This window comes from Scyliorhinus torazame, chromosome 12 (assembly GCF_047496885.1).
Source record: "Scyliorhinus torazame isolate Kashiwa2021f chromosome 12, sScyTor2.1, whole genome shotgun sequence".
NCBI classification, from domain to species: Eukaryota; Metazoa; Chordata; class Chondrichthyes; order Carcharhiniformes; family Scyliorhinidae; genus Scyliorhinus; species Scyliorhinus torazame.
In genome coordinates, this window is record NC_092718.1 from 203,079,787 (window position 1) to 203,106,390 (window position 26,604).

General features: G+C 46.8%; 1 protein-coding gene across 1 annotated transcript in view; it reads left to right on the plus strand.

Moving 5' to 3' along the window:
* The window catches only part of vps53 (VPS53 subunit of GARP complex), a 355,834-nt gene that overhangs the window by 96,729 nt on the left and 232,501 nt on the right, over positions 1-26,604 (plus strand). The window contains exons 8-10 of the mRNA XM_072469721.1: positions 21,948-22,026; positions 22,786-22,929; positions 24,260-24,402. Coding sequence (XP_072325822.1) covers positions 21,948-22,026; positions 22,786-22,929; positions 24,260-24,402 — 366 coding nt within the window. The remainder of the gene's footprint in view (positions 1-21,947; positions 22,027-22,785; positions 22,930-24,259; positions 24,403-26,604) is intronic.

Here is a 26,604-nt window from a genome sequence, read left to right on the forward strand (position 1 = left end):
TTGAACAAAGGGACCACATTTGCTATCCTCCAGTCCTCTGGCACTATTCCTGTATCCAATGATGACATAAAAATCAAAGCCAATGGTCCAGCAATCTCTTCCCTGGCCTCCCAGAGAATCCTAGGATAAATCCCATCAGGCCCCGGGGACTTATCTATTTTCAGCCTGTCCAGAATTGCCAACACCTCTTCCCTACTTACCTCAATGCCATCTAATCTATTTACCTGGAGCTCAGCATTCTCCTCCACAACATTATCTTTTTCCTGAGTGAATACTGACGAAAAATATTCATTTAGTATCTCGCCTATCTCTTCAGACTCTACACACAACTTCCCATCCCTGTCCTTGACTGGTCCTACTCTGTCCCTAGTCATTCGCTTATTCCTGACATACCTATAGAAAGCTTTTGGGTTTTCCTTGATCCTTCCTGCCAAATACTTCTCATGTCCCCTCCTTGCTCGTCTTAGCTCTCTCTTTAGATCCTTCCTCGCTACCTTGTAACTATCCATCGCCCCAACTGAAACTTCACACCTCATCTTCACATAGGCCTCCTTCTTCCTCTTAACAAGAGATTCCACTTCTTTGGTAAACCACGGTTCCCTCGCTTGGCACCTTCCTCCCTGCCTGACCGGTACATACTTATCAAGAACACGCAATAGCTGATCCTTGAACAAGCTCCACTTATCCAGTGTGTCCAAAACTTGCAGCCTACTTCTCCACCTTATCCCCCCCAAGTCACGTCTAATGGCATCATAATTTCCCTTCCCCCAGCTATAACTCTTGCCCTGCGGTGTATACTTATCCCTTTCCATCCTTAACGTAAACGTCACCGAATTGTGGTCACTGTCCCCAAAGTGCTCACCTACCTCCAAATCCAACACCTGGCCTGGTTCATTACCCAAAACCAAATCCAATGTGGCCTCACCTCTTGTTGGCCTGTCAACAAACTGTGTCAGGAAACCCTCCTGCACACACTGAACAAAAAACGACCCATCTAATGTACTCGAACTATATCTTTTCCAGTCAATATTTGGAAAGTTAAAGTCTCCCATAATAACTACCCTGTTACTTTCGCTCATATCCAGGATCATCTTCGCCATCCTTTCCTCTACATGGCCAGCTCCTCCCTCAAAGTTGCTGATTTTGCAAATACCGAAATCCATTACCCCATGGCAACTGAAACATCTCCACCAACTTTCCCATGATGTCCATTTCTAACCACTTAGAATGCACATCCACGATGACTAGAAACATATGACCCATAAAGGGTTCTGTAAAGTCCACATGAAGTCTAGACCAGGCTACTCCCATGGAAGGAGTGGTGCTGGCTTGGATTATTTCACACGCAGAACAGGATTTCACCTTGTTCTCCAAGTCCTGATCCATTTTTGGCCACTAAATGTGCGATCTTATTAAACTTTTCATTCAGGAGGCATCAGAATGAGTCTCATGGATTTCATCTATGACTTGCGAATGATCACTCCAGACCCCCAAAGATCGCAAACCATTCTGCACACTCAGCTCATCCTTGCGTTTTGCATATGGTCTCAGTTCCTGAACATCTATAACAGGAGGCCAACTCTGCACAAAGAATCTTCCACCAGGACAAAACAGGATTCCTGACAATCCACTGTTTAATCTGTTTGACATTTACAGGAGAATTTAAAAGTTGCTCAAGCAAGAAAATTGTCTCCGGAGTGTCATGAGAATGTCGCTTTAAGAAATGTTTGGCTGCTCACATCAATGCAGTGATGTCAGAGTGTGGGTGGAGCTGGGCTGTCTGTCAGCTTTTTAGTTTCATTTTAGGCTGTTTGCTGCAGGGTGTGTTTTAGTTTCGTTTTCTGTGTTGGAGCTGAAGCCAGACAGAGCAGGTGTACTGTCGATCTCTCTGCCATGAAAAGACTATCTCGTGATCATTTGGTGAATTCCGAATTATAAATGTTCACAGTAGTGAACGTAAACCTAATGTGCTTCTGTTAAAAGGTGTTTCTTTTGTCTTCTGGATGTTGTCTGGGAAGTTATTAAGGATGACTTAGTGTTGTATTCTTTGGGGGTTGTATTTGAATTGATGGTTGTTAAGATGTTCATTATGTTTTAAAAAGGTTAACTTGAGTTCAGAGAATAAACATTGCTTTGCTTTAAAATAAATTTTTCAATTTCTGCTGTACCACACCTGTAAAGTGGGCCGTGTGCTCCCCATACCACAATCTATTAAAAGTTGTGGGTCAGGTGAACTCCATGATACACTTTGGGTTCTCTAAACTCTGGCCCATAACAGGAGGAAATGCTGTCTTAGTTGGCGTAACCAGTAAGGGAAGACGACTCGGAGCATCTGTGTTTGTACTGTTCTTCCCTGCCCTGTTGTCTGGTAGGCTGACGATGTGAGAGCCCAGCATTGTAATCTCATCGCGGCCATGGAAAGAATGCATCCAGACTGGCGAATGCGCTCTGGAATGGCTTGTGGTCCGTACATATGTTTTAAAAAAATAAATGTGGAGTCATTGTTTTCCAATTAAGGGGCAATTTAGCATGGCCAATTCACCTACCCTGCACATCTTTGGGTTGTGGGGGTGAAACCCATGCAAACGCAGGGAGAATGTGCAAACTCCACATGGACAGAGACCCAGGGCCGGGATCCAACCTGGGATCTCGGTGCTGTGAGGCAGCAGTGCTAACCACAGTGTCACCATGCTGCCCCTATACATATGGTTAATGAACGTCCATAAAGGTACTGATGAAAACGTTTTGTAGCAAAAACGGTGGCTACACCTTCCTTGTCTAGCTGCGAATATCCCTTCTCAGCTGTTGTCGGCAATCCACTGGTTTATTTGAACCGTCCTCCATCAGATGTGAGAGCGCTACCCCAACGCCACAAGGCGAGACATCACATGACAGATTAACTTTGTCCTGATCAAAATGAACCAGCAGATTAGCTGATTGTAGCAATGCTTTCACATCCTTGAAAGTTTTCACTTGTGCTGGCCCTCACTACCATTTGGTCTCATGGTGGAGCAACAGAAACAGTGATGCCAACACTGTTGAAAGGTCTGGCAGAAACCTCGCGATAGTTCACTAAATAAGACCATAAGACATAGGAGCGGAAGTAAGGCCATTCGGCCCATCGAGTCCACTCCACCATTCAATCATGGCTGATTTCAACTCCATTTACCCGCTCTCTCTCCATAGCCCTTAATTCCTCGAGAAAAATACAGAAATAATCTGAGCTCGCACACATTCTTGGGATTCGGAGCTTCCTTGATAGCTCAAACCTTTTCCTCCACGGGGGGTAGACTCTGCACTGTGGTTCTGTGACCCAGATATTCCACACTCTGTGCCTGGAAGATACATTTTCCACGCTTGAGATGCAGACCTGTCTCTGAAAATCTCTAACACTTGATCCAGACTGTTGATGTGCTCCTCCTCAGTTTTCCCTGTGATCAGGATATCATCAAAATAAACTGCCACACACGAGATCCACTGCAACAGATTGTCCATTGTCTTTTCAAAAGGGCCAGACTGGAAACACCCCAAAAAACCAGACTGTTGTATTTGAATAAACCCTTGTCGGAACTGTTTGTGACGTATTGTTTTGAGTCCTGCTCTAACAAGAGCTGTTAACGTTCGGAGGACATCTTGCCTCCTGTCAGAGGTGAAATCCGATCTTCTCCCCTCTGCAACCAATAAGCGTCCAGCTTGAAAACCTGATAATGGCAAGTTTGTAATCCCCACATACACGCGCAATACCATCACTTTTAAGAACCAGTACAATTAGAGCTGTCCAGTGCAAAACCTGAATGGGGTCAATGATTCTCAGCCTTTGCAGCCACTCCAACTCCACTTCCACTTTGCCTTTCATGGCGTGGGGCACTGTCCTGGGCTGAGGATCCACAAACAACTTAACTGTAGTGCCACGCAACATATCCCATTAAGCTTTGAAAACCTCAGGATATTTCTCAATGACACCCTCTGTCACTAGTGTGTGCTTTATCTCACTCCAGTTCAACTTAATTTACCTGAGCCAGCCACGCTCGAGTAGACGAGGCCCATTCCCTTTTACTACCAGGAGCCATGTTCTTGCTTGGCTGTTATGCAAAATGTCCATCTCAAACGCTCCAAGTAATAGTACAATCTCGCCAGTGTACGTTTGAATGTTGCTCCCTGCCTGAGTAAGGGCTGGTGCCTGCTTAGAGACCCAAATCCTTTTGAAGGTCTCCTCACCATTGACAAATGCAGAGGCTCCTGTGTCCACCTCCATCTTAAGTTACTCTCCACTGTAGCATAAATAGACCTGCGCGCACCTCACTCACATTGAACATGTTGTAGGAGCACTCCTCTCTTTGCTCTGTGCTTTCCAGGTGATGAGTACTGGACCGAGGTTTCTTTGAATTTGAATTTCCTTGCCCAGCTTTTGACTTGCTCTTAGCATTCATGCACCTTTTAGCCAAATATCCCTTTTTGTTGCAATTGTGGCACACCTCCCTGAACTTGCAGTGATTGGTATATTGTGTACCTTCACATCTGAAACATTCCGCTGTATTCATCTTTTTGTTTGCTGGCTCTTTTCTGACTTGATGCACTGCACCCATCTGTGCCCCACTATGTGCCTTTTAAATATCCTTTGCAATGTTGGCAGCCATTTCCATGCCCTAAGAAATTCCTGGAGACTTCATGAAAGTTAGTGTAACTTCCCTCAACAAACAACGTTGCAAGCTGTCTTCATTAATGCCACAGGCCAATCTGGCCCGGAGCATGCCCTCTAACACTGCCCCAAACTCTCAGTGCTCAGAGAATTGATGGAGTTCAGCAACAAAAGCAGCCACAGACTGTCCTACCTTTTGAAAATGACTTTGGAACTTAAAGAGTTGGACAGCCACTGAGAGTTTAGGATGCTGATGATTATGAACGAGTGCAACTAACTCTGCAAATGAAATGTCCTCTGGTTTCCGTGGTGTTGCTAAATTCCTCATTAGCTTGTTAATCTTTTTTCCACACGCTCAGGGGAATTGAGCGTCTTTTGCCCTTGTCTGCAATTCCATTTGCCAGGAAAAAGTGTCCTAACCGTTCCACATGCTCAGTCCAGTCCTCGTGCCCCTCCACAAACCCACTGATAGTCCCAAACATAGCCATTGCTGCTGATTGCATTGCTAACTAGCTACTCACTGTACAAAACTTTGTATTGCCACGCTGCACCTCAGATATTTTTCTTGTCCTTTTTAATCCTCATCGTCAGAAGGATGTGATAACTTGTACCACAGGAAAGGTAGTCTAATGCGTTGTAAAGGTTAAATCTTCTTTATCTCAGAAAGCGTTGAGCTAGTAATATAGTTTGGCTTCAGATATCAGCAGGAGCTAAGCATCTATGCATGAGCTCCTTGTGGCTCCTGATGATGTCACATGTGCAAGCGCACTTTTGTTGAACACATCCATGCACAAAATCAAATAGGAAAATGCTTATTAAAACACTCTATAACACTCTCGGACATGATGAAATGCTATATAAATGTACTTCTTCTGTTGCTTTGTGACTTGAAAATGTTTGAACAACTTCACGAATCCCAGATGCCAGTGCTCAACTACCATTGGTAAATGCTCTACATTGTTGCCCATGCCAGATTCCTGGCAATTCTCCTTTCGGTAATGTGGTTCTCCCTCTCTGTAGAACCCCTACAGTGCACCCAGTCCCAGACCCCCGTCCTATCCCTGTAACTCCACCTAACATGTACAGCTTTGGACACTAAGGGACACTGTGGCATGGCCAACCCACCTAAACTACACATCCTTGGACTGAGGGAGGAAACCGGAGGAAATGCACGCAGACACTGGGAGAACGTGTTCCACACAGCAGTCACCCAAGGCTGGAATCGAACCCGGGTGCCTGGTACTGTGAGGAAGCAGTGCTAACCACTGTGCCACTATGCCACCTGTACCTCTTTCAACCCTTCTTCCTCCCTCATGATTTGCTTGACTTCTTTTGTCACCATGTTGGCTTTACTCTCCTATTTTGTTGTCAATGTTTTTCAGGACAATTGTTTTCCCTCTATATGCTCCCCTTTAACTAGTTTTTGCCACTTTATGCCTTTCATGCATACTTTCATCCCCTTCACCCGCCTCCTGAAAATCCTGTTTAATTGAGTTCATCGTCTGTTCCATTCTCATTTCCATCTTTAAAAGTAACTGCAATCGCTGAACCTCTTACTTCAGTTGGCCTCTTATTCCTTCCAATGAAGTTGAAACACATCCAGTACTGCCTTTTGCCATGTGTATTGCCTCATCTGCTGTTCACGGAGATCCTTTAATTATTTTATTTGTCCATTGGTCTGGGTGTTGTCAATGTTTGAGCTTCAAAGTAATCCCCAGTGATGGTCATGTAAAAATTCACAAGTGTGAGGCAATGGCATTTTACAGAGATCAAGGACTGGAATGTTTGTTTTGGCAACCACCCAAACGTTTTAGGTATCATTTGTCTTTGCACTTTTAAGAAAGAATCACTTGGATTTCAATTATGTCACAAATATGTCAAATATTTTTCAACTTCTTGACTGTAGATCTTTGTCTGAACACCTGACTTTTTCAATAAACCTCCCTTCTGCAGTTTCGTTGGTCAAATGTTTCACATCTCAATTGCAATTTTTAATTCTGTGCAGGTAGGCAGATTGCCTCCCCGTGATAATTACACTTGAGTTGATATTTGTTCTTGGGGAATGTACGTTAGGATTTATTGATTCCTTTGAGCAGAGGAAATACTCCACTTGTTCCTCACTCCCTCTTTATTCGCGCTCCCTACTTCCTCATACTCCCCCAATTCTCACGCTCTTGCTCTTAGTCCTTCCTGTCCTCCCTCCTGCTGTTCTTTGTCCTCTGTTTTCTGATACGTGTAGAACCTGGGAAGATTCTGGCTCTGTCCTGATTGCAGATCTAATCCACTGCACGACTAAGTGAGCATAGTTTTTACTGACTGTAATTCAGACGGCATAAAAATGCGGCATACTGTTGTTTCAACAGTAAGAACAGGGTGTAAATCCTCTGGTTTTTGTTTTCAAATCTCACCATGGCCTCACCTCACTCTAATGTTTGCCTTTGCGCCTCACGTTTCCTCACAGACCCTCACTCCTCTAGCATTTGACTTCTTACTCCCACTGCTTCAGCATTGGTGACAGTTTATTCAGCCAATACATTCCTGCCCTCTGGAATTCTCTGCCAGGTTTTTTGCCTGCCCTATGTTTTTTTAAAAAAACTTCTCAAAACAGATGTTTCTGTTCTCCACCCTAATTTCTCCCATTTTTTCCCCCTTTCCCCATATCTACTGCTCACCCTGCACTCGGTATCACAGTCGCCTCACAGCACCAGGGTCCCAGGTTCGATTCTCGGCTTGGGTCACTGTCTGTCCGAAGTCTGCACGTTCTCCCCGTGTCTGCGTGGGTTTCCTCGGGTGCTCCGGTTTCCTCCCACAAATCCTGAAAGACGTGCTTGAAAGGTGAATTGGACATTCTGAATTCTCCCTCTGTAGCTGAACAGGCGCCGGAGTGTGGCGACTAGGGGATTTTCACAGTAACCTCATTGCAGTATTAATTTAAGCCTACTTGTGACACTAATAAAGATTATTGTTATAAAGATTATTGTTAATCTCCAGTTTGTTGTAAAGTGCTCTGCATTGTTGCAGCAAACAAAGCAACCCATTTCAAATTGGGAAACTTGGTAGCTAGGTGCAGGGTGGAACCCAATTTGATTTGTTTTGTCCTACAGAGGCAGATTATCCCTGACATTGTCAGTGCTTGTCTAATATTTCTCTCACCAGTTGACTAATTCTGGGTCTCATAATCTGTTTTTGCAATGCAGCCCTTGAGACACTTTTCCCCGTGTGTTGCTCGTCTCCCATTAAAGGACTTTTTTTTAAAAAAGGAGCTTGTTTTTCATTTGTCCACCTTCTATTTTTGGAACCCATGAAAAGAGAACGCTGTTGAGAATACCGCAGGCCGGCTGTCTGCGGGGCTTTATGACTGTAATTTTGCAATTCAGGCTTTTCTCTCTGCCCGCCACCCCAGCACAAAAAAAGTTGAAAGAATTTCAGCTGACCCCCTGTCAGTCCCTTTCCCACTGCAATGTACCACGTCCATTGATGTGGTTTCGTGCAGACAGATCTCAGATGTGGCTGGCAGATTTGAGTGTTGGAGAGGGCGGAAAGCTAACATCTGTGCTACAATGTTGATGTTTGTAAACCTTAACTCATAGAGTGCTGGTAGGTCCTTAGTCATGTGATTAGGGCACAGGAGTAAGCCATTCAGTCCGTTGAGCTCATACTGGCCTTTAACAGTTGGTATAAACATTTCGAGAAAAAAAGTGTTTCAGGTTTGTTGCAATTTCTTTTCCCCCCGCCGCCGCAATCGAGAATCCCAAACAACCGGAGAATGGAGCGTACCCCAAAAAACGGGTTTAGCTCCAGGCGCAAGACCGGTTGCCACTCTACACCGCCCCGTGCCAGTGGGATCATGGGAAAAGCCTATTTAAATACATTTGAATGTGATTAATGGGTGGGAAGCCCGATTCTCCATCTTCCTGGTACGCCCTGCCCCTCAAAGCCAGGAGTCACATGGGCATGATTTGGTGCGAGTCTTTACAAAACACATCCCAGGCTCCATTACCTTTGAATTGGAGCAAGGAGATAAGAAAACGTTTCCCTTTATTCTGGCTTGCTGGAACTCTGCGAGTAGCAGGAAGCGACTTGGTACCAAGGGTGTGGACTCTAGGTGCCCCTCCCACAGGATCGGAGTGCCCTGGCTGAACAACCCATTGCTGCTCTAACAGCATTTCAACCCTCACTTTGGATGTAACTTACATGCTCCTGACTGTTGAGACTGTTGGCCACTGACACTATCCTGGAAAAGCTCCGGGGTCGCCTGATCATGTGGGGGTGGGGTGGGGTTGGGGGTGGCACAAAATGCTGAGGATGGCGCAGCAGTGCAACCCTGTAGTCTGGTAGGTTAGGATGGGCAAGGGAATGCTCAACTTGGTGATAGTCTTTATCTCTCTCTCTCTCTCCCCTCCCCCCACACACACAAATGGATTTTGGAACTCAGCCAGCAAGGCTAGCTATCTGCCTGGAGGCTGATGCCGTCGCGGATGTGTAGTTGTGCGAACGCCAGGGTCAGCCCTGTGAAGACCCTGCATGACAAGAGCCTGTCCCAGAACAGCAGGACCCAGTCAGTGAGGCTCAAGTGCCGGCCGTCCGCCAGTCTGAGGAGGAGGTGTGAAGGGGGCAGCGCATCAGACCACGTTTACACTGTCCGTGCTTGTCCTTCGAGGAGCTGCTGGACCGTCAAACAGATCTGCGACATCTGTGCCAGGTAGTGGCGCACCTGGCACTGTGAGTGTTAGGAGGAAGACACTGCTCCCGGTGGCTGTCAAGTTGACGGTGGCCCTCAACCTCTGGCTCGTTCCAGGGCTCGAGTGGGGACCTGTGCAGGATCTCACAATCGTCTGCGCACAGGTGCATCCAAGGTGTGATGGATGCCCTATGCGCCCAGGCATCTATTTACATCAACTTCAACCTGGACCAGGCCCACAAGGATGCCCAGACTGCTGCATTTGCTGCCATTGCTGGAATGCCCCAGTTCTAGGGGGTTATTAATGGCATTCAGTCACACTGAGAGCACTGGCTCGACACGGGGGTGCCCTTCATTAACAGGAAGGGCTTTCACACCCTGAATGTGCAGTCAGTGAGCTTACATCCTGGCACAATGGGAGGTTGCCGGCACCTGTGAGGCACTCCCTCTGGTGAGGGCTTGGCTAGTGAGCGACGAGACCTACTTGCTAAGGTCATGGCTTGATGACACTTGTGCAGAGACCCCAGACGGAGATGGAGAGGCGTTATAAAGATGCTCACTCCGCAACCAGGAGCGTCATCGAGCAGTGCATCGGCATCCTCAAGATGTAGCTCCGATGCCTGGACTGCTCTGGTGGGGCTCTCCAATGCAGCCACCAGAGGGTTACGCGCATTGTGGAGCCAGGTGAAGGCGTGGAGCTGGCTCAGCCGGCTGCTGAATGTGTGATTCAAGACCGTCACACGGGCAACTTCGTCACCTCTCGATTTACTGATTAGGCCAAAATATCGGCAGCTCCTCTGTCCTATTCCCCGCACACACCCTGCCCCACCACCTTCCTTCTCTCTCCCTTAGCCTTTCTTTTTATTTTTATAAATTTACAGTACCCAATTAATTTTTTCCAATTAAGGCTCAATTTAGCATGGCCAATCCACCTACCCTGCACATCTTTGGGTTGTGGGGGCAAAACCCACGCAAACACTGGGAGAATGGCTGCAGTATTCCAGGGAGGCACCAGCATCGGCCCCAACCTTTCTTCCTCCCTCGGGGTGCTTGCTGACCCACCCCGGGCCACTCCATTGGATGGAAGGGAAGCTAGGGGTGTGCTCCTAAGCCCTCACCGTTACCTGGCTCTGCCACTCCAGGAGGCCTGCCCTCATCTGAACCATGGTGTTGTGCCCTCAGCCATGGAGCTCTGTGACTGGGCCATGTTCCTCAGAGAGTGAGCCATGTCCTTCTTAGTCTCAGTCCTGTCCCTGTCTGATAGAGTCATGTCCATCTGTGACTAGCTAAGGTCAGTTAGTACCTGGCCCATGCTATCGATGCCTTCAGCTAAAACCATTTGTGAATGGACCAAGCTTTCGCGGGCTGCAGCAATGTCCATCTGGGCCTAGGACATGTCTGCCTTTGGTTTTGCCCTCCTGTCCTGCACCTCAGTCATGGAAAGTACAGTGTACCCCAAGCCTTGGATGTCCTGCCTGGTGCCAGGAATCTGCTCAGGGCTGGAGATGAACTTGCAGTGGGAGAGGGAGGATACAGTGGGAAGGGAGGAACCAGTGGTCATGGTCCACATTGTTACCAATATCATAGGCAAGACTAGGAAAGAGATTCTGATTAGGTAGTTTGAGCAGCTAGAGGCTCAATTAATCTCTGGATTATTACCTGAGCCACTAACAAACCATTCGAGTGCTAAATACATGGCTCAAAGATTGTTGTGGGAGAAATAGGTTTTGATTCATGGCATCAATATTGGAGGATGTGGGAGCTGTACCGATGGCCTTCACCTGAACAGTGTTGGACTCCGTGTTCTGACAAGTCGTAAAACTAGGGCGATTGAGAGGGTTTTAAGCTAAATAGTGGGGGTGAGGGATTAAATTTTGAGAAAATGTGATAAATTACAAAGAGAAGACCAGGCCAGAGAGCAAGGTAGCATTGAGCAATAATTAGAGCATGGCAGGAGGGGACAGTGCGTAAAAACTTGGAAGAGAGAGTCAGCAGATGAGGCTAGAGGTTTCAAAAATAGTACAAGGACAGAACTTAAAGGCTCTGCATCTTAATGCATTCATTACAAAACCTGAATTGAGACTGCAAATAGAAATAAATATGTATGATCTGGCTACAAAATGACATTGGCTGGGACCGGAGTATTAAAAGCTACATGATATTTCGGAAGGACAGTAAGCTAGGAAAAGGTGGTGGGGTAGCTTTGCAAATAAGGATGGCATTTGTATATAAGAGAGGGATGACCATAGTCTCAAGATCAAGATCTAGAATCAGCTTGGGTAGTGCTGAGAGATGATAAAGGTAGGAAGTCACTTGTGGAAGTGGGTTATAGGCCAGCTAACAGTAACCACATTCTAGGATGGGGTATATAAGAAGGAATAATGAGGACAGGTGAGAAAGGTATGGTGATAATCATGGGTGATATTAATCTACGTATAGATTGGACGAATCAGATTGGCAAGGGTAATGTGGAAGATGAGTTCACAGTGTGTTTTCTGGACATTAATCTGAAACGTTTTATGCGCGTTTTTTTCTGATGCCAGGTTTTTCTTTACAGATTTTTAAAATTGAATTCCAATTCTCAAACTGATCTGGTCAGAATTGAATTTGTGTTCCCTAAATTATTGATTAGTCCAGGCCTTTGTCTGCTAAGATATCCACTGAACGCCCAGGGAGGGAACAGACCACGGGACCCAGCCCAACCTGCCTCAGGAAGCCCCTGCCCACGACCCAGGACCCCAGAAACGGCGGAGACCCCGCAAGAGGACCCGAACGCGCTGCAAGGTATTCCTGCGCCCGCATAACCCGGATCCCATCCGGATCGCAAACTCGCCCCCCTAGCAACCCCTCTACCTCAACCAGCGCGCGGGTCCCTGCCAGACACTACCCCGGATACGTAAACAGCGCCCTGGTCCCCGCCAGCGCCCTGGACCCCGCCAGATGCAACCACCTACCTTCCACAGGGGCTGACGTCTTCCATCGGATCCCAAGATCATCCAGCAGCAGCCGCCAACCGAGGAAGCGAGGGAAACGCGGCGGTCTGCAGGTTAGACTGAAGCAACGCGGTTTGACGACCCCTCTCCCCAGCTTACACCTGTCAAACGTCCAAGCGATCAAAAACAAGCTGGATGAACTTAACACCAGACATACCTCTCCAGAGTGAAGTAAGAGACTGCTGCGCGCTCTGTTTCACAGAGACATGGCTCACCCCCGCCTCACCGGACTGTGCCATACAACCTGAAGGCTTCTCAATGCACCGGGCGGTCCGCACGGCATCATCAGGCAAAGGGTGGAGGGGTGTGCCTCCTCATCAACTCCTCCTGGTGCTTGGATGTGGCGACCCTGGTGACCTACTGCTCCCGAGACCTGGAATACCTGACCGTGAAGTGCCGCCCATACTATCTTCCACGTGAGTTCACTTCAGCCATTATCACAGTGGTCTACATCCCACCCCAGGCAGTAGTGGGGAAGGTACTGGACGAACTGTACACCGTTATAAAACAACTACGAAACAGAACACCCGGAGACCTTGTTCATAGTGGCCGGAGACTTCAACAAGGCCAAACTCAAGAGTGTACTGCCAAAATTCCACCAGCACATCTCCTGTCCCACCAGGGGCAACAACACTCTTGACCACTGCTACTCAAAAATCAAGGGCGCCTACCATTCCATCCCCCGACCGCACTTTGGGAAATCCGACCATAAAACAGTGCTCCTTCTCCCGGCATACAAACAGAAACTCAGGCGGGAGAATCCAGCTAAGAAGGTTGTGCAGTGCTGGTCCGAGGAGACAGAAGAGGTCTTACGTGACTGCTTCAAGACAGTGAACTGGTCCATATTTAAGAACTCCGTGACCAACTTAAATGAGTATGCCATCACCGCCACAGACTTCATCAGCAAATGTGTGGACGACTGCCTGCCAAAGAAAGCAGTACGTACGTTCCCCAACCGGAAACCATGGCTCAATCACGAGATTGACTCCGTACTGAAGGACAGATCTGAGGCGTTCAAGGCAGACGACCCTGACCTATACAGGAAATCCAGGTACTACCGCCACAAAGCCATCCGAGATGCAAAGAGAGAATATCAAACCAAGCTAGAGTCACAGACAGACTTTCGGCGGTTGTGGCAAGGACTAAACAACATAACGGGCTACAAAGCGAAGCCGAGCAGTATCTCTGGCAGCAGTGCACCCCTCCCCGATGAACTCAATGCATTCTGTGCTCGGTTCGAGCAGGTAACCAACAATCCGCTGTCGAGTGCCCCAGCAGCCCATAATTCACCCATACACACCATCACAGCTTCCGAAGTCAGATCGGCCTTCCTGAAAGTGAACCCTCGGAAGGCGACGGGCCCGGACGGGATCCCTGGTCGTGTCAGAGCCTGCGCGGACCAGCTGGCAGAGGTATTCGCAGACATCTTTAACCTGTCCCTACCCCATTCCGAGGTTTCCACCTGCTTCAAGAAGACCACCATCATACCGATACCAAAGAAGAGCCAGGCAACGTGCCTCAATGACTACCGTCCAGTGGCCCTGACTCCAGTCGTAATGAAGTGCTTCTAGAGGTTGATCATGAAGCGCATCACCTCCATACTCTCAGAACGCCTTGATCCACTGCAATTCGCATATCGTTGCAACCGGTCCACATCAGACGCCATTTCCCTGGCCCTACACTCCTCCCGAGAGCATCCTATTTATTGACTACAGCTCCGCCTTCAACACCATAATCCCAGCCAAGCTCATATCAAAGCTCCAAAACCTCGGACTTGGCTCACCACTCTGCAACTGGATCCTCGATTTTCTGACCAAGAGACCACAATCAGTAAGAATGAACAACAACACCTCCTCCACAATAGTACTCAATACCGGGGCCCCGCAAGGCTGCGTACTTAGCCCCCTACTCTACTCCCTGTACACACACGACTGCGTGGCAAAACTTGGTTCCAACTTCATCTACAAGTTTGCTGACGATACGACCATAGTGGGCCATACGACCAGGAGGGAGATAGAGAACCTAGTGGAGTGGTGCAGCGACAACAACCTCTCCCTCAATGCCAGCAAAACTAAAGAGCTGGTCATTGACTTCAGGAAGCAAAGTACTGTACACACCCTGTCAGCATCAACGGGGCCGAGGTGGAGATGGTTAGCAGTTTCAAATTCGTTGGGGTGCACATCTCCAAAAATCTGTCCTGGTCCACCCACGTCGATGCTACCACAAGAAAGCACAACAGCGCCTATACTTCCTCAGGAAACTAAGGAAATTCGGCATGTCCACATTAACCCTTACCAACTTTTACAGATGAACCACAGAAAGCATCCTATCGGGCTGCATCACAGCCTGGTATGGCAACTGCTCGGCCCAGGACCGCAAAAAACTTCAGAGTCGTGAACACTTCCCAGTCCATCACACGAACCTGCCTCCCATCCATTGACTCCGTCTACACCTCCCGCTGTCTGGGGAAAGTGGGCAGCATAATCAAAGATCCCTCCCACCCGGCTTACTCACTCTTCCAACTTCTTCCATCGGGCAGGAGATACAGAAGTCTGAGAACATGCACGAACAGACTCAAAAAAAACTTCTTCCCCACTGTCACCAGACTCCTAAATGACCCTCTTATGGACTGACCTCATTAACACTGCACCCTGTATGCTTCATCCGATGCCAGTGCTTATGTAGTTACATTGTATATCTTGTGTTGCCCTATTATGTATTTTCTTTTATTCCCTTTTCTTCCCATGTACTTAATGATCTGTTGAGCTGCTCGCAGAAAAATACTTTTCACTGTACCTCGGTACACGTGACAATAAACAAATCCAATCCAAACTACTGACCCGACAAGTGGTAAAAGCATCACAAGACAAAAATAGAGACTGTCGAGCAGACATTATTGTAATAACTCATTTTTCTGGCTGGAGAGGAAACGTATCGTGAATAATACTTGGGAATGATTGAAGAGTATAATCTCATGATAAACGGCAGTAGTGTATTGTAAGTGTTTTGTGAATCTTCTCTCAGCAATGATCATTAAACTATAGTAGATTAATTAAAACAATTAGACATTGTGCCCTTGATGCGACAAATCATTTACACACAACTCCACGTTAGCAACAGGCAGCAGTCCTCGAGGAAGTATAGTCTTGATGACACAGAATCCTCAGAGACTTTCGTTTCCAATCCTTTTAAACAGTCTGTTGGACTCTGGCAACACTGAAAAAGTAGCAATGGGTCTTGTCCGATCCCCAATCCCATTCCCTTCCTGTCTTCAGCTCTCTGCTCTTTCTAGCGGCATAACTCACGCACTAACAGTCGCTGCTCTATTTTCAGAGATCTGCTTCAACACCAGGATGTTTGAAGACTACCAAACATAAAACTGCTGAGAACCGTCCTTGTTCTGAACCGCCAAACAGAAAACACTGGCTGACTTAACCACACTCTAATTCGCTTTTTATTTACCGTTGTTGCTTAACTGTTCAACCCCATGGTAACCTCAAATCATGCTGGCATTGCTTGGAACCTCATGTTGTCATAATGAGGAAACCAATCCACCCTCTTTCGGAATACACCGCAGTGAACTTTGGTTGCAAAGGGACACCTCGCAAAAGAAATTGCAGACCTTTCCCGCACATGGATCATTACAAGATCCTATTGCACCTTTATTCCTGTTCAGGTGCACTTTTTCAGGGGCAAACTAAATGATTCTTACTTCCAGGGCCAGGGACCCCCTATGGAAGACATATACAATTACACAATTAAACACCGTAACCTGAAGCCAGTGTGCTTCGTGTAGTTAATCTGAGACCACTGCTGACGCCAATCTTAAATTAACTTCTCTGAGCTGCATAGGAGTAGCCCAGGATGTTTTCACTGGTTCTGCCTGTGGAGAAGAATCTAAATTCTTCTGTGATCTGATAGCCTAATGTTTTATGAAGACAAACTTTATATAAAGCTTTGCACATCATCCGAATGTCCCAAAGTGGTTCACAGTTAATGAATAATCTTTTGAATTGTTGATGCTGTAGTTTAATGAATGTTACAGCTTCTTACTGCTAGCCTGCACTTTCTGTAATTTATCCTTGTGTGCTGATCACTGGTAAATGATGTGGTTGTCATTTAACCCCATTTCTTGTTTTCTGCCAATGTTGTTCTATATCTGTACCCTGGGGTATCTACCTCCTCTACTGTACAACTCACCAATGATCCTTAGGCAGCCCCTTCCAAACCCATGACCACGACTATCTAGGACAAGAGCAGCAGATGCATGGAAATACTACTACCATTTAATAATAATCTTTGTTGTCACAAGTAGGCTTACATTAACACTGCAATGAAGTGACTGTGAAACTCCCCTAGTCGCCACACTGTGGTGCCTGTTCGGGTACACCGAGGGAGAATTCAGAATGTCCAATTCACCTAACAGCACGTCTTTCGGGACTTGGGGGAGGAAACCAGAGCCCCCGGAGGAAACCCAGGCATTGGGAGAACGTGCAGACTCCGCACAGTGACCCAAGCAGAGAATCGAACCTGGGACCCTGGCACTGTGAAGCAGCAATGCTAACCACTGTGCTACCGTGCTGCCCAAGGAGGGTGACCTGGACGTCACCTTCCAAGTCACTCACCATCCTGACTTGTAAATATATCGTCGTTCCTTCCCTGTCGCTGGGTCAAAATCCTGAATTCCCTCCCTGACAGCACTGTGGGTGTATCTATACCTCTGGGACGCCAGCGGTGCAAGAAGGTGGCTCACCCACCACCTTCTAAAGGGCAACTAGGGATGGGCAATAAATGCTGGCCCAGCCAATGATACACGCATCCTGTAAATTAATTTTAAATATATGTTAGCTCCCTCACTCTCATGGTAACTCCTTCATGCACCAATCAGCACTTTTCAAAATGTACAAATTGAAACTTAAAAGCTTTAATGTATGGGAAACTGGATCGATGGTCCAGTGGCCTTTCACATAGCACAGAGCACTGATTGGCTGGTGCTGACAACAGGGCTGCTCAACATGGTACCTTTAAGATGCACAAAACTTTTTTGATTCATTTGTGGGATGTGGGTATCATCGTTGCCTTCCCAAAAGGGGGCTGTTTAGCACAGGGCTAAATCGCTGGCTTTGGAAGCAGACCAAGGCAGGCCAGCAGCACGGTTTGATTCCCGTAACAGCCTTCCCGAACAGGTGCCGGAATGTGGCGACTAGGGGCTTTTCACGGTAACTTCATTTGAAGCCTACTTGTGACAATAAGCGATTTTCATTTCATTTTCATTTCAGTTGCCCTTAAGATGGTGGTGAGTCACTGTTAGGGAAGGTGTCCCAGGATTTTGACTCTGTGACAATGAAGGAACAAACATAAACCAGCAGGGAAATCATTTCCAAACTTTTAAAAGTGTGTAAGTTATTTGGTTGCTTCAGTAGGGGTATTCAGCAATGTTTTTACCCAAATAATTAATATGCTACAAATAAATATCTTGAATCCATTTTGAAACCCAGTCATAAAAGCTTTCAATGGCAGAGGCAAAGTAAAATTACCTAATGAATTAAACACAGCTCTAGAACAAACATTGTGCATGTCTCAGGTTCTCAAATACAAGTGAGGACGGTAGATGTCTGGCTATGAGAGAATGACGTTTTTCTCTACTTTTATGAAGGATATTTTACACTCCTAAATCAAAAGTATGTTGCTGTATGCTTGCTTGGCATGCCATGTTGTTGTTACAGTCCTAAACCGCCTATGTTAGGTGGAACATTCTGTACTTACTCAGGTTTGGACTCCTATTCACATTCCATGGTTAATGAGGTTTCATGTGGTGTCTAACCCATCCTGTGTTGTTTGAGAGGAACCTTCAGTGCCTTCCAGGCTGCATGTGTAAAATCGGCCATCCCACTATGTGATTTCCAGTTCTCCTGTTGTAAACCTGTTTATGGATTGTCAGCAAGGCTAAATGTATGTGGCATTTCTCTCAGCCTGCATGTCCAAATTCAGTTTCATTTGCCGCTGTCCTATACCTAGGCTTACTTTTTGAAGGGATAAATGAATGAAAGTGCTTATTTAACTTTGCAAGACCACAGGATGTCCCATTACAAGTGTAATGTAAGGAACGCAGCAACCACTTTGCGCACACAAGATCCCACAAACAATAATCTGGTAATGTTTTAGTGATGTCGGTTAAGGGATGAACATGATCAGAATACTGGGGAGAGCTTACCTGCTCTTCAAATAGGGGGACGGGAATTTTTAGACCTTGGTCGAATGTCTCATTCGAAAGAAGACACGTCCAACAGTGCTGCACCCTGTCAAGTAATGCACTGGAATGTTAGCCGAGACTTTGTGCTCAAGGGCAGGATTTAGTGGCACATTAGTTGCGGGCGCAAATCCCGTAACGGTCGCAAAATATCACAAGAGGCTAACAATGGGATTTACGCTGGTGAGATTTCAGAGTGCGATCTTCCCGGGCCCAGGAAGTCGAGAACCTAATTTGCATCAATTTTAATGTATTGTAATGTACTTGGGCGGGATTAAAGTCGAATCTTCAAAACCCATTGAACCTGCCCACCCCCAGGCATGATGCCATGCGGGCGCGAATTACTGTTCGGAATGGAATTACTGCTTTTTTTAAACCAGTGGCGCAGTAGTTAGCAATGCTGCCTCACGGCACCGAGGACCCGGGTTCGATCCCCGTCCCGACACTGTCCGTGTGGAGTTTGCGCATTTGCACATTCGCCCTGTGTCTGCATGGATCTCACCCCCACAACCCAAAGATGCGCAGGGTAAGTGGATTGGCCACGCTAAATTGCCTCTTAATTGGGGAAAAAAATGAATCGGTCACTTTAAATTTTTTTTAAAAGGGAACCCGGTACCATGGCCCCCCCAGCACCAGGGAGCCCAAGGGACCAGAGTCTACTGGGCGGGGTTGGTGATGGTCCTGAAACATGCCTCTGTGTTGTATCAAAAGTTCTTGGCGTGCTGTGTTAGTCTGCTCTTGTGTTGTTAAAAAGTTCTTGGAGCGCTGTGTTAGTCAGCTGATTGTGGCATGGGAGTATGGTGTGGCTGTGGGTGCAGGGCTCATTGGGTGGGGGGGAAAGGCGCGATGAGAGTGAAGGAGGCGGGCCTAAAGAACTGGGTGGATGAGACCCAGAAAGAAAAGTCAACATGATGCCCAGGGGCGCACGTGTGATTAATGGAGTGGCTGTCCAGGCGAAGTGTAAAGGCCTGACAGCAATGAGATTTCGGAATTATGCAGCCTGCGTAAGAAGGGTGCCTGTTAATCTTGTCTATCCCTGAAGCAGAGAGCAATTGTGCCCACTAACATTCCTGAGGCTCATGCTCATCAAACTAACTGGCCGTCAAGATTGAACCCGGAACAATGTCAGCTGCCCTGGAGAAAACTCCGGGTCAAGGATAAACGGGGGTTAACGGGACAGAGAGGGACTATGTCTGCATATGTACCTGCCATAGAGGGTCCATTAGCCCCAAGGTGGACATCACCGTCCAGTTGACCCTACCCATGAGGGTTCGTTGACTGTAGAAACCTCCTGTCAGAATCCCCAGTGATATAGAGAATAAGGGAGGGTACAATTCGATGAGAGGCCAGAGGCAACTCTGATGGGGCGAAAGCATTGACAGGGGTCAGGCATGCATGGTGAGATGGAGGACACCTGAGATGTGAGTGAGCTGCAGCCACCAGATAAGGTGTAGGACTGGCTGCTTCTAGGACTAGGAAGCAAATGGGTGAGGGGAGGAACTGAAGTTAAGCGGTTGCAACACCAACCTGATTGTTCGTCTCTCTCTGTCTCTTCTCTGTCTCTCTCTCTATTTCCCTCTTGTATCCCTTATAGCTTACCGAGAGATATCGGAATGGAGCCAGTGGAGCTGGCAATTCTGCTTATTACGGCACTGGAGGTGCGCAGACACAAGCAGCAATAAATGGCCACACACAGAGATAACACAGTGCCAGGGGGCTGCAGGGCAGGCTGAAAGGCCGGACGCCATACCAGCCAAACAGGGGGCTCATGTACTGGTCAAGGGTTTGGATTGCAAAGAACTCATTTGAGACGAGTCGCCTGGGTGAAGGTGCAGTAGCTCCTCACTTTTCTCTCGCCGGCTCACGTCGCTCTCAGCGCAGACCTGCTCCTGCTCTTTCCCTCTCCATTCCTCCTCTGTGAGCACCGTGACCCTCTCCTCATACAGAACTCAAATGGGGATAATGTGAGCTGGCAGGTCAGAGGTCGATGATAACTGGCATGTGTGGGCACTGTGCCTAAACATGGAGAGGTTCTGATGAGGAGTGCCGGGGGGGAACCTATGAGGTGGCCGCTACAAATGACATTCCGGAGGGTGATGGACAGGTCCAATGCCAAGAGGAGACCGTGAGCACTTACCCTTGTTGATCGTAGTAGGTCATTCATCCTTTTCCTACATTGCACTCCGATCATCTTGGTTAGGCTGCCGTCAGTGCTGCCACGGTCTCCTGGGCGGGATTCAACACCTTGCATTCGGTCTCCATGGCATCCAGCAAGAGCCTGAGGGCCCCTCCCTGAATGTAGGAGCTGGTTTCCTTGCTGCTTTGAATCGGATCAAGTGCTGTAGCGCCGTTTAAAAACAGTGCCCCCTTCATTGAAGTGCTCCGATGATCTCCAGGAGTGGGCGAATCAGACGCTCTGCACCGCTGGCATGATATTTTTCACCTGGGGGAAACAAATGTTGAAATGCCTGATAATTGCGATCCTGATCGTGCTGCCGGGGGCAACGGGGGTCGCACCAAATGTATCGCTAAAAATGACTGTTATCACCTTTTGGGAAAATTCCGCCCGAGTCTTTGGAATGGGACTTAAATGCATAGATACGAATGCTGTCAAATGAACCACGTCTGGCGTTCTAACAAGCAAAGTAACCTTCATAGCAATGTTATATGTGTTAGTACAGTTGGCTGGACGGCTGGATCGTGATGGCGGATCAATGCCAACAGCGCAGGCTTAATTCCCGTACCGATTGAGGCTATTCATGAACGCCCTGTGATGCACGATCAATAACTACTAAAACGAGGCTGTAGCACAACTGAAGGCTTTAATAGACTAGAACTGTTCCCCAGCAGCTCAGGTACAGAATGAGGGCATCTGGGACGGCACTGACTCTTATACCCCACCTATCAGGGCGGAGCTACATACTGTACAGCCAATGGTAAACCCCCAGGTTTAACCAATGGAACTTCAGCCTCTCGGGTACTGCAATACCTGACAATACCACACCCTGCCTTCTCAACCTTGCCCCTTGCCTGTAGTGCGGTGGTCCTCAGGTTAAATCTCCACCAGCTGGTTCCCTCTCTCATAGGTGGAGAGCAGCCAATGGTCCTCTCGGACAATGGCAATGTGTAACCCAGCTTTCACATCTTTGGGACACCTTAGAAACACCAGATTTACCTTTGTGGATAAATGCACCAGCCAGGGTTTGCGCACAACCAATACTATTCAGAAGCAAGTGAATTAATAGCCAGCGGTAATTTGTTTCCTCTTCCTGGTGTTATCTCTGTCGATGAGCTTGAATATCAGTTCGTCAGTGCATTTAATGTCCCATTTATTTTCCCAGCTGGAGTATAAAACTTCAGGAAATTCTGATTTTGTTTTGTCAGGGTACGAGCTGCTCAGACTGAGCTGGGACAACAGATCCTGGCGGATTTTGAAGAGGCCTTCCCATCCCAGGGAACAAAGGTGAGAATGTCCTGCGAAAGTTTAGTCTTTACATCCTGCCCGTGTTGATTTTATAACCTCTCGAACGCCTGTGCCCATTTTCTGTCTTCAGTGTGACTTTCGGAGCATTTGTGCGGCCAAATAAATTGATTGATTGTCCAAGTAGAGAGAATGAATGGTTGATCTGCTCCCAGGCCCTTGTCCAGTGTAAATAGACCAAAAAGACTGGAAAACTCCTCCGGCCTGTTGCGATCTGAAAAAGTATCTATTGCTTCAAATGAAGATCCTTGGTCAGTTCTGAAAACCCTGCACCCAAAATGCTAATCTCTCTTATCTATTTTTGAAAAGGTTAACAGACCAGTTATTGTGGACTTAGTCATGAAGGCCGCATTGAGCTTCAAAATCAAAATGTGTCCTGGTCACCACAATGGGAAAACAATTATTATTAAAAATGAATCTGCCCAACGTTGAGCGCTTCGAGATAAAATAAATACTGGCTTCCGGACATATTGAGCTGCAGCCAGGTTAAATCATATTCCCAAAGCTGCAAAACATTGTTCAGCCGGTTTTCTAATGACGCGTATTGAATTTTATGATTCAACATCGCAGACAGAGAGGAGGTTCTGTTTCTAAAATAGAGACGCTATCTCTTAAGCATTTAGTTATGACAACCCTTTTCTGAATGTGAGAGGCCCATCGCTGAAATGTAAAACTTTTTAAAAATATGTTGCGTTTACTGGATACCTAATTGTTGGTGAATTTTCCTCTTAATCTTTGCAGAGACCAGCGGGTGCGAGTAACGTATTGCGCGACGCCTGCCTGGTTGCCAATGTGCTGGATCCCAAAATTAAACAGGAAATCATCAAAAAGTTTACAAAACAACATCTTTCAGAATACCTTGTTCTGTTCCAAGAAAACCAAGATGTAAGCATGAAGCTGAATGAATACTTTAGCTTACAGTAATTATTGGGAGGCCCAGGAGGGCAGTCTTTGTTCCGCAATTGGCATTGGGAACTGCTGCAGTATTTTACAGAAATGAAATCCGGGGTCTTGCTGGACCAACGCGGGTTTGCATTTCAGACTCTTCACACTTTGGAGCGTTAGCTTTGAAACTCCGGCCGCCTGTGGAGTTGCTCGATTTCAAACAGATGGTCGTTGGCTTCAGTGCCTAGGCCGGGGAAGAAAACAAATCGGCCATGGCTCCGTGCTCCTAACTGCTGTACAGTGACTCTTGTTGGGAGGTTCCTTCTGTGCATGTAGGACAACGGAAGGATCGCACTCCGATGTGGTGGTCCCCATGGTCTGAATGTTCTGTTTTAATTTGGAGTGAAGAACAGCCAGTCGGTTGAGTTACCTCCGTGCTCCCAGGAGGGCAAGGGAGAAAATTGAGCTGTTGTCCTAGAAATATGAGAATAAATCAAATGTTATGGTGATAGCTGGTTTTAATCGAAAAGCAAATTTAACATTCATGACCGTGTTAATTTAATAGGAGCGAGCTTATTATGGATTTGTAAGCAATGCTGCATTCCTCACTCTGGACTCGTGCAGATCGATCGATTCAGACTGTGTTCGGTCAGAGATCATGAAGTAGACTAAAGAGTAATCCGATTGTCTATTTACTCCCCACATTAATGGCTGTGTATTTTATTGCAATTAACCTGTTGTTGCAGCTCTGGCATTGAGATGTCAGTTCAGTGAGGCACAAGCTCGGGCTGCACGGCGGTGCAGTGGTTAGCATTGCTACCTACAGCTCTGAGGACCCAGGTTCGATCCCGGCCCTGGCTCGCTGTCTGTGTGGAGTTTGCCCATTTTCTCCATGTCTGCGTGGGTTTCACACCCGCAACCCAAAGATGTGCAGGTTAGCTGGATCGGCCATACTAAATTGCCCCTTAATTGGAACAAATGAATTGGATACTCTAAATTTATTTTAACAAAGTGAGGCTCCAGCGAATTGTTCTGATACTCAAGCCATATCAATTTTAAGCCTCTTTTACCACGTGCTTAGGTGCTGTGCATGAGTCACCAGCTCCCAAGATGTGTGTCTTAATGTAGTGATCAGCAGCCCCAAAGTAAACTTGTTGTATTTGCCAAGTCTGGACCACAAGAATACTTAAGTGATTCTAAGCAAGTTTACTTTGGGACTGTCAGGGGTTTGCAAATTGAGAGGTGACGAACAGTTGTCAAGGTATGCATTTAGATCGCAAAAGGAAAACCGCAATGTGTCCTCACCATTTTACTTTAATGCTTTGACTAGGTGGCATGGCTGGATAAAATAGATCGGCGCTATGCATGGATTAAACGGCAACTGGTAGATTATGAAGAGAAATATGGCCGGATGTTCCCACAGGAATGGTACATGAGTGAACGGATCACTGTGGAGTTTTGCCATGTCACCAGGTATAAAGCCGATATGTGATAACATTTGACAAACCTGATAGAGTTCTTTTTTAAGGATGCAACTAGCCCAATAGATATAAGGGATCGAGTAGATGTGGTGTATTTGGTGTTCAGAAGCCTTTGAAGGTTCGACACAGGAAGCAGATTTGGAACACATTGCATTGGGTGTAATATACTGGCATGAATTGAGAATTGGTTAACAGACAGAAAACTGAGAGTATGAATAAACAGGGCATTCTCAGATTGACAGTCTGTGACTAGTGGGGTACTGCAAGGATCAATGCTTGGGCGCCAGCTATTCACAATCTAGATCAACGATGTGGGTGTGGGTACCAAATGTAATATTACCAAGTCTGCTGAAAACATACAACTAGGTTGGAATTTGAGTTGCAAGGCGGGCGAAAAGAGGCTTCAAAGGGATTTAGGCGCGCAAAGTGAGTGGGCAAGAATGTGGCAGGTGAAATGTAGTGTGGATAAATGTGAAGTTATCCACTTTGGCAGGAAAAACAGAAAGCAGAATATTCCCTAAATGGGGGGAGATTGGGAAATGTTGATATCCAAAGGGACCTGGGTGTTCTTGTTCACGCATCATCAAAAGCAACAAGCAACTAGAAAGGTAAATGGTATGATCGGCCTTTATTGCAAGATAATTTGAGTAGTGGAGGGCAGGATCTCTTTCTGCAATTGGATTGAGCCTTGGCAAGATCACACAGTTTTGGTCTCCCTATCCAAGGAAAGGGTGCACAAGTTATAGAGGGAGAGCAACAAAGGTTCACCAGACTGATCCCTGGGGTGGTGAGATTGTCCTCTCTGATCAAGAAGACCGGGCCTACAATCGCTGGAATTTAGAAGAAATGAGAGGTGATTTTATTTTTATTCATTCAAGGGATTGTGGGCTTTTCTGGCTAAGTCAGCATTTATTGCTCATCCCTTTTTTAAAAATCAATGTTTTTCATTGGATTTTTGAAGTTTATTGCTCATCCCTAATTAAATTGCTCACAGTAAATCACACAAAATTCTTCCAGGGCAGATGCAGGAAGGATGGTTCCCTGACTTGGGGAGTCTAGAACCAGGGCACACAGTCTCAGAATAGGCGATTGGCCATTCAGGACTGAGATGAGGAGGAATTTCTTCACTCAGAGAGCAGTGAATCTTCGGAATTGTCTACCCCAGAGGGCAGTCGAGGCTCAGTCATGGAGTGTATTCAAGACCGAGATCGATAGGTTTCTGGATATTAAAGATATCAAGGAATATTGGGATCACGCAGGAAAATGGTGGTGAGGTAAAAGATCAGCCATGACCTAGTTGGATGGCAGGGCAGGTGCGATGGTCTACTCAAGCTCCTATGTTTCTTATGTTTCTTATTAATCTTTTCCTATATATTTGGTCAGTTTACCAGGAGTTCCTCTTGTCTTTCCAAAAGCAATGAAGGGGGATAGTTTCTATAATTTACAGGCCTCATTAGACTGTCATCCCTAATTTAAAAAACATTCTTTCGCAGTTTGTTCCAACTGTAGCATGTTTATGGCCTTCTTGACTTTGGCTGGTGTGGTCAAATAGCCTGGGCAGCTTTCAGGCACTGGTGAGACTACACCATGACTAGATAAGACCATAAGACATAGGAGCAGAAGTAGGCTATTCGGCACATCGAGTCTGCTCTGCCATTCAATCATGGCTGATATGTTTCTTTTCCCCTTTCTTCTGCCTTCTCCCCAAAACCCCTGATCCCCTTATTAATCAAGAACATATCTATCTCTGTCTTAAAGACACTCTGTGATTTGGCCTTCGCAGCCTACTGCGGCAAACAGTTCCACAGATTCACCACCCTCTGGCAGAAGAAATTCCGCATCATCTCAGTTTTAAAGGATCGTCCCTTCGGTCTGAAGCTGTGCTCTCGGGTTCTAGTTTTTCCTACTAGTGGAAACATTCTCCCCACGTCCACTCTATCTAGGCCTCTCCGTATCCTGTAAGTTAGTTCGCAGGAACTGTTCTTGAACAGTGCGAATTCGATCTTTCTTCCTGAACCTGACCCAAACCAGAGCAAAGTGCCGTCATTGTGTTTACTCTAGTGATTGGGCTGAAGATTAATAACGTGTTGTCGTTGAGGTTGGCCACATGCAAGTGGCAACCGGAACAACCCTACCCCAGGAGCTCTCTAAATGGGTGCTGCTCAGTAGAACTTGAGGGTGCTCTGAATTATGC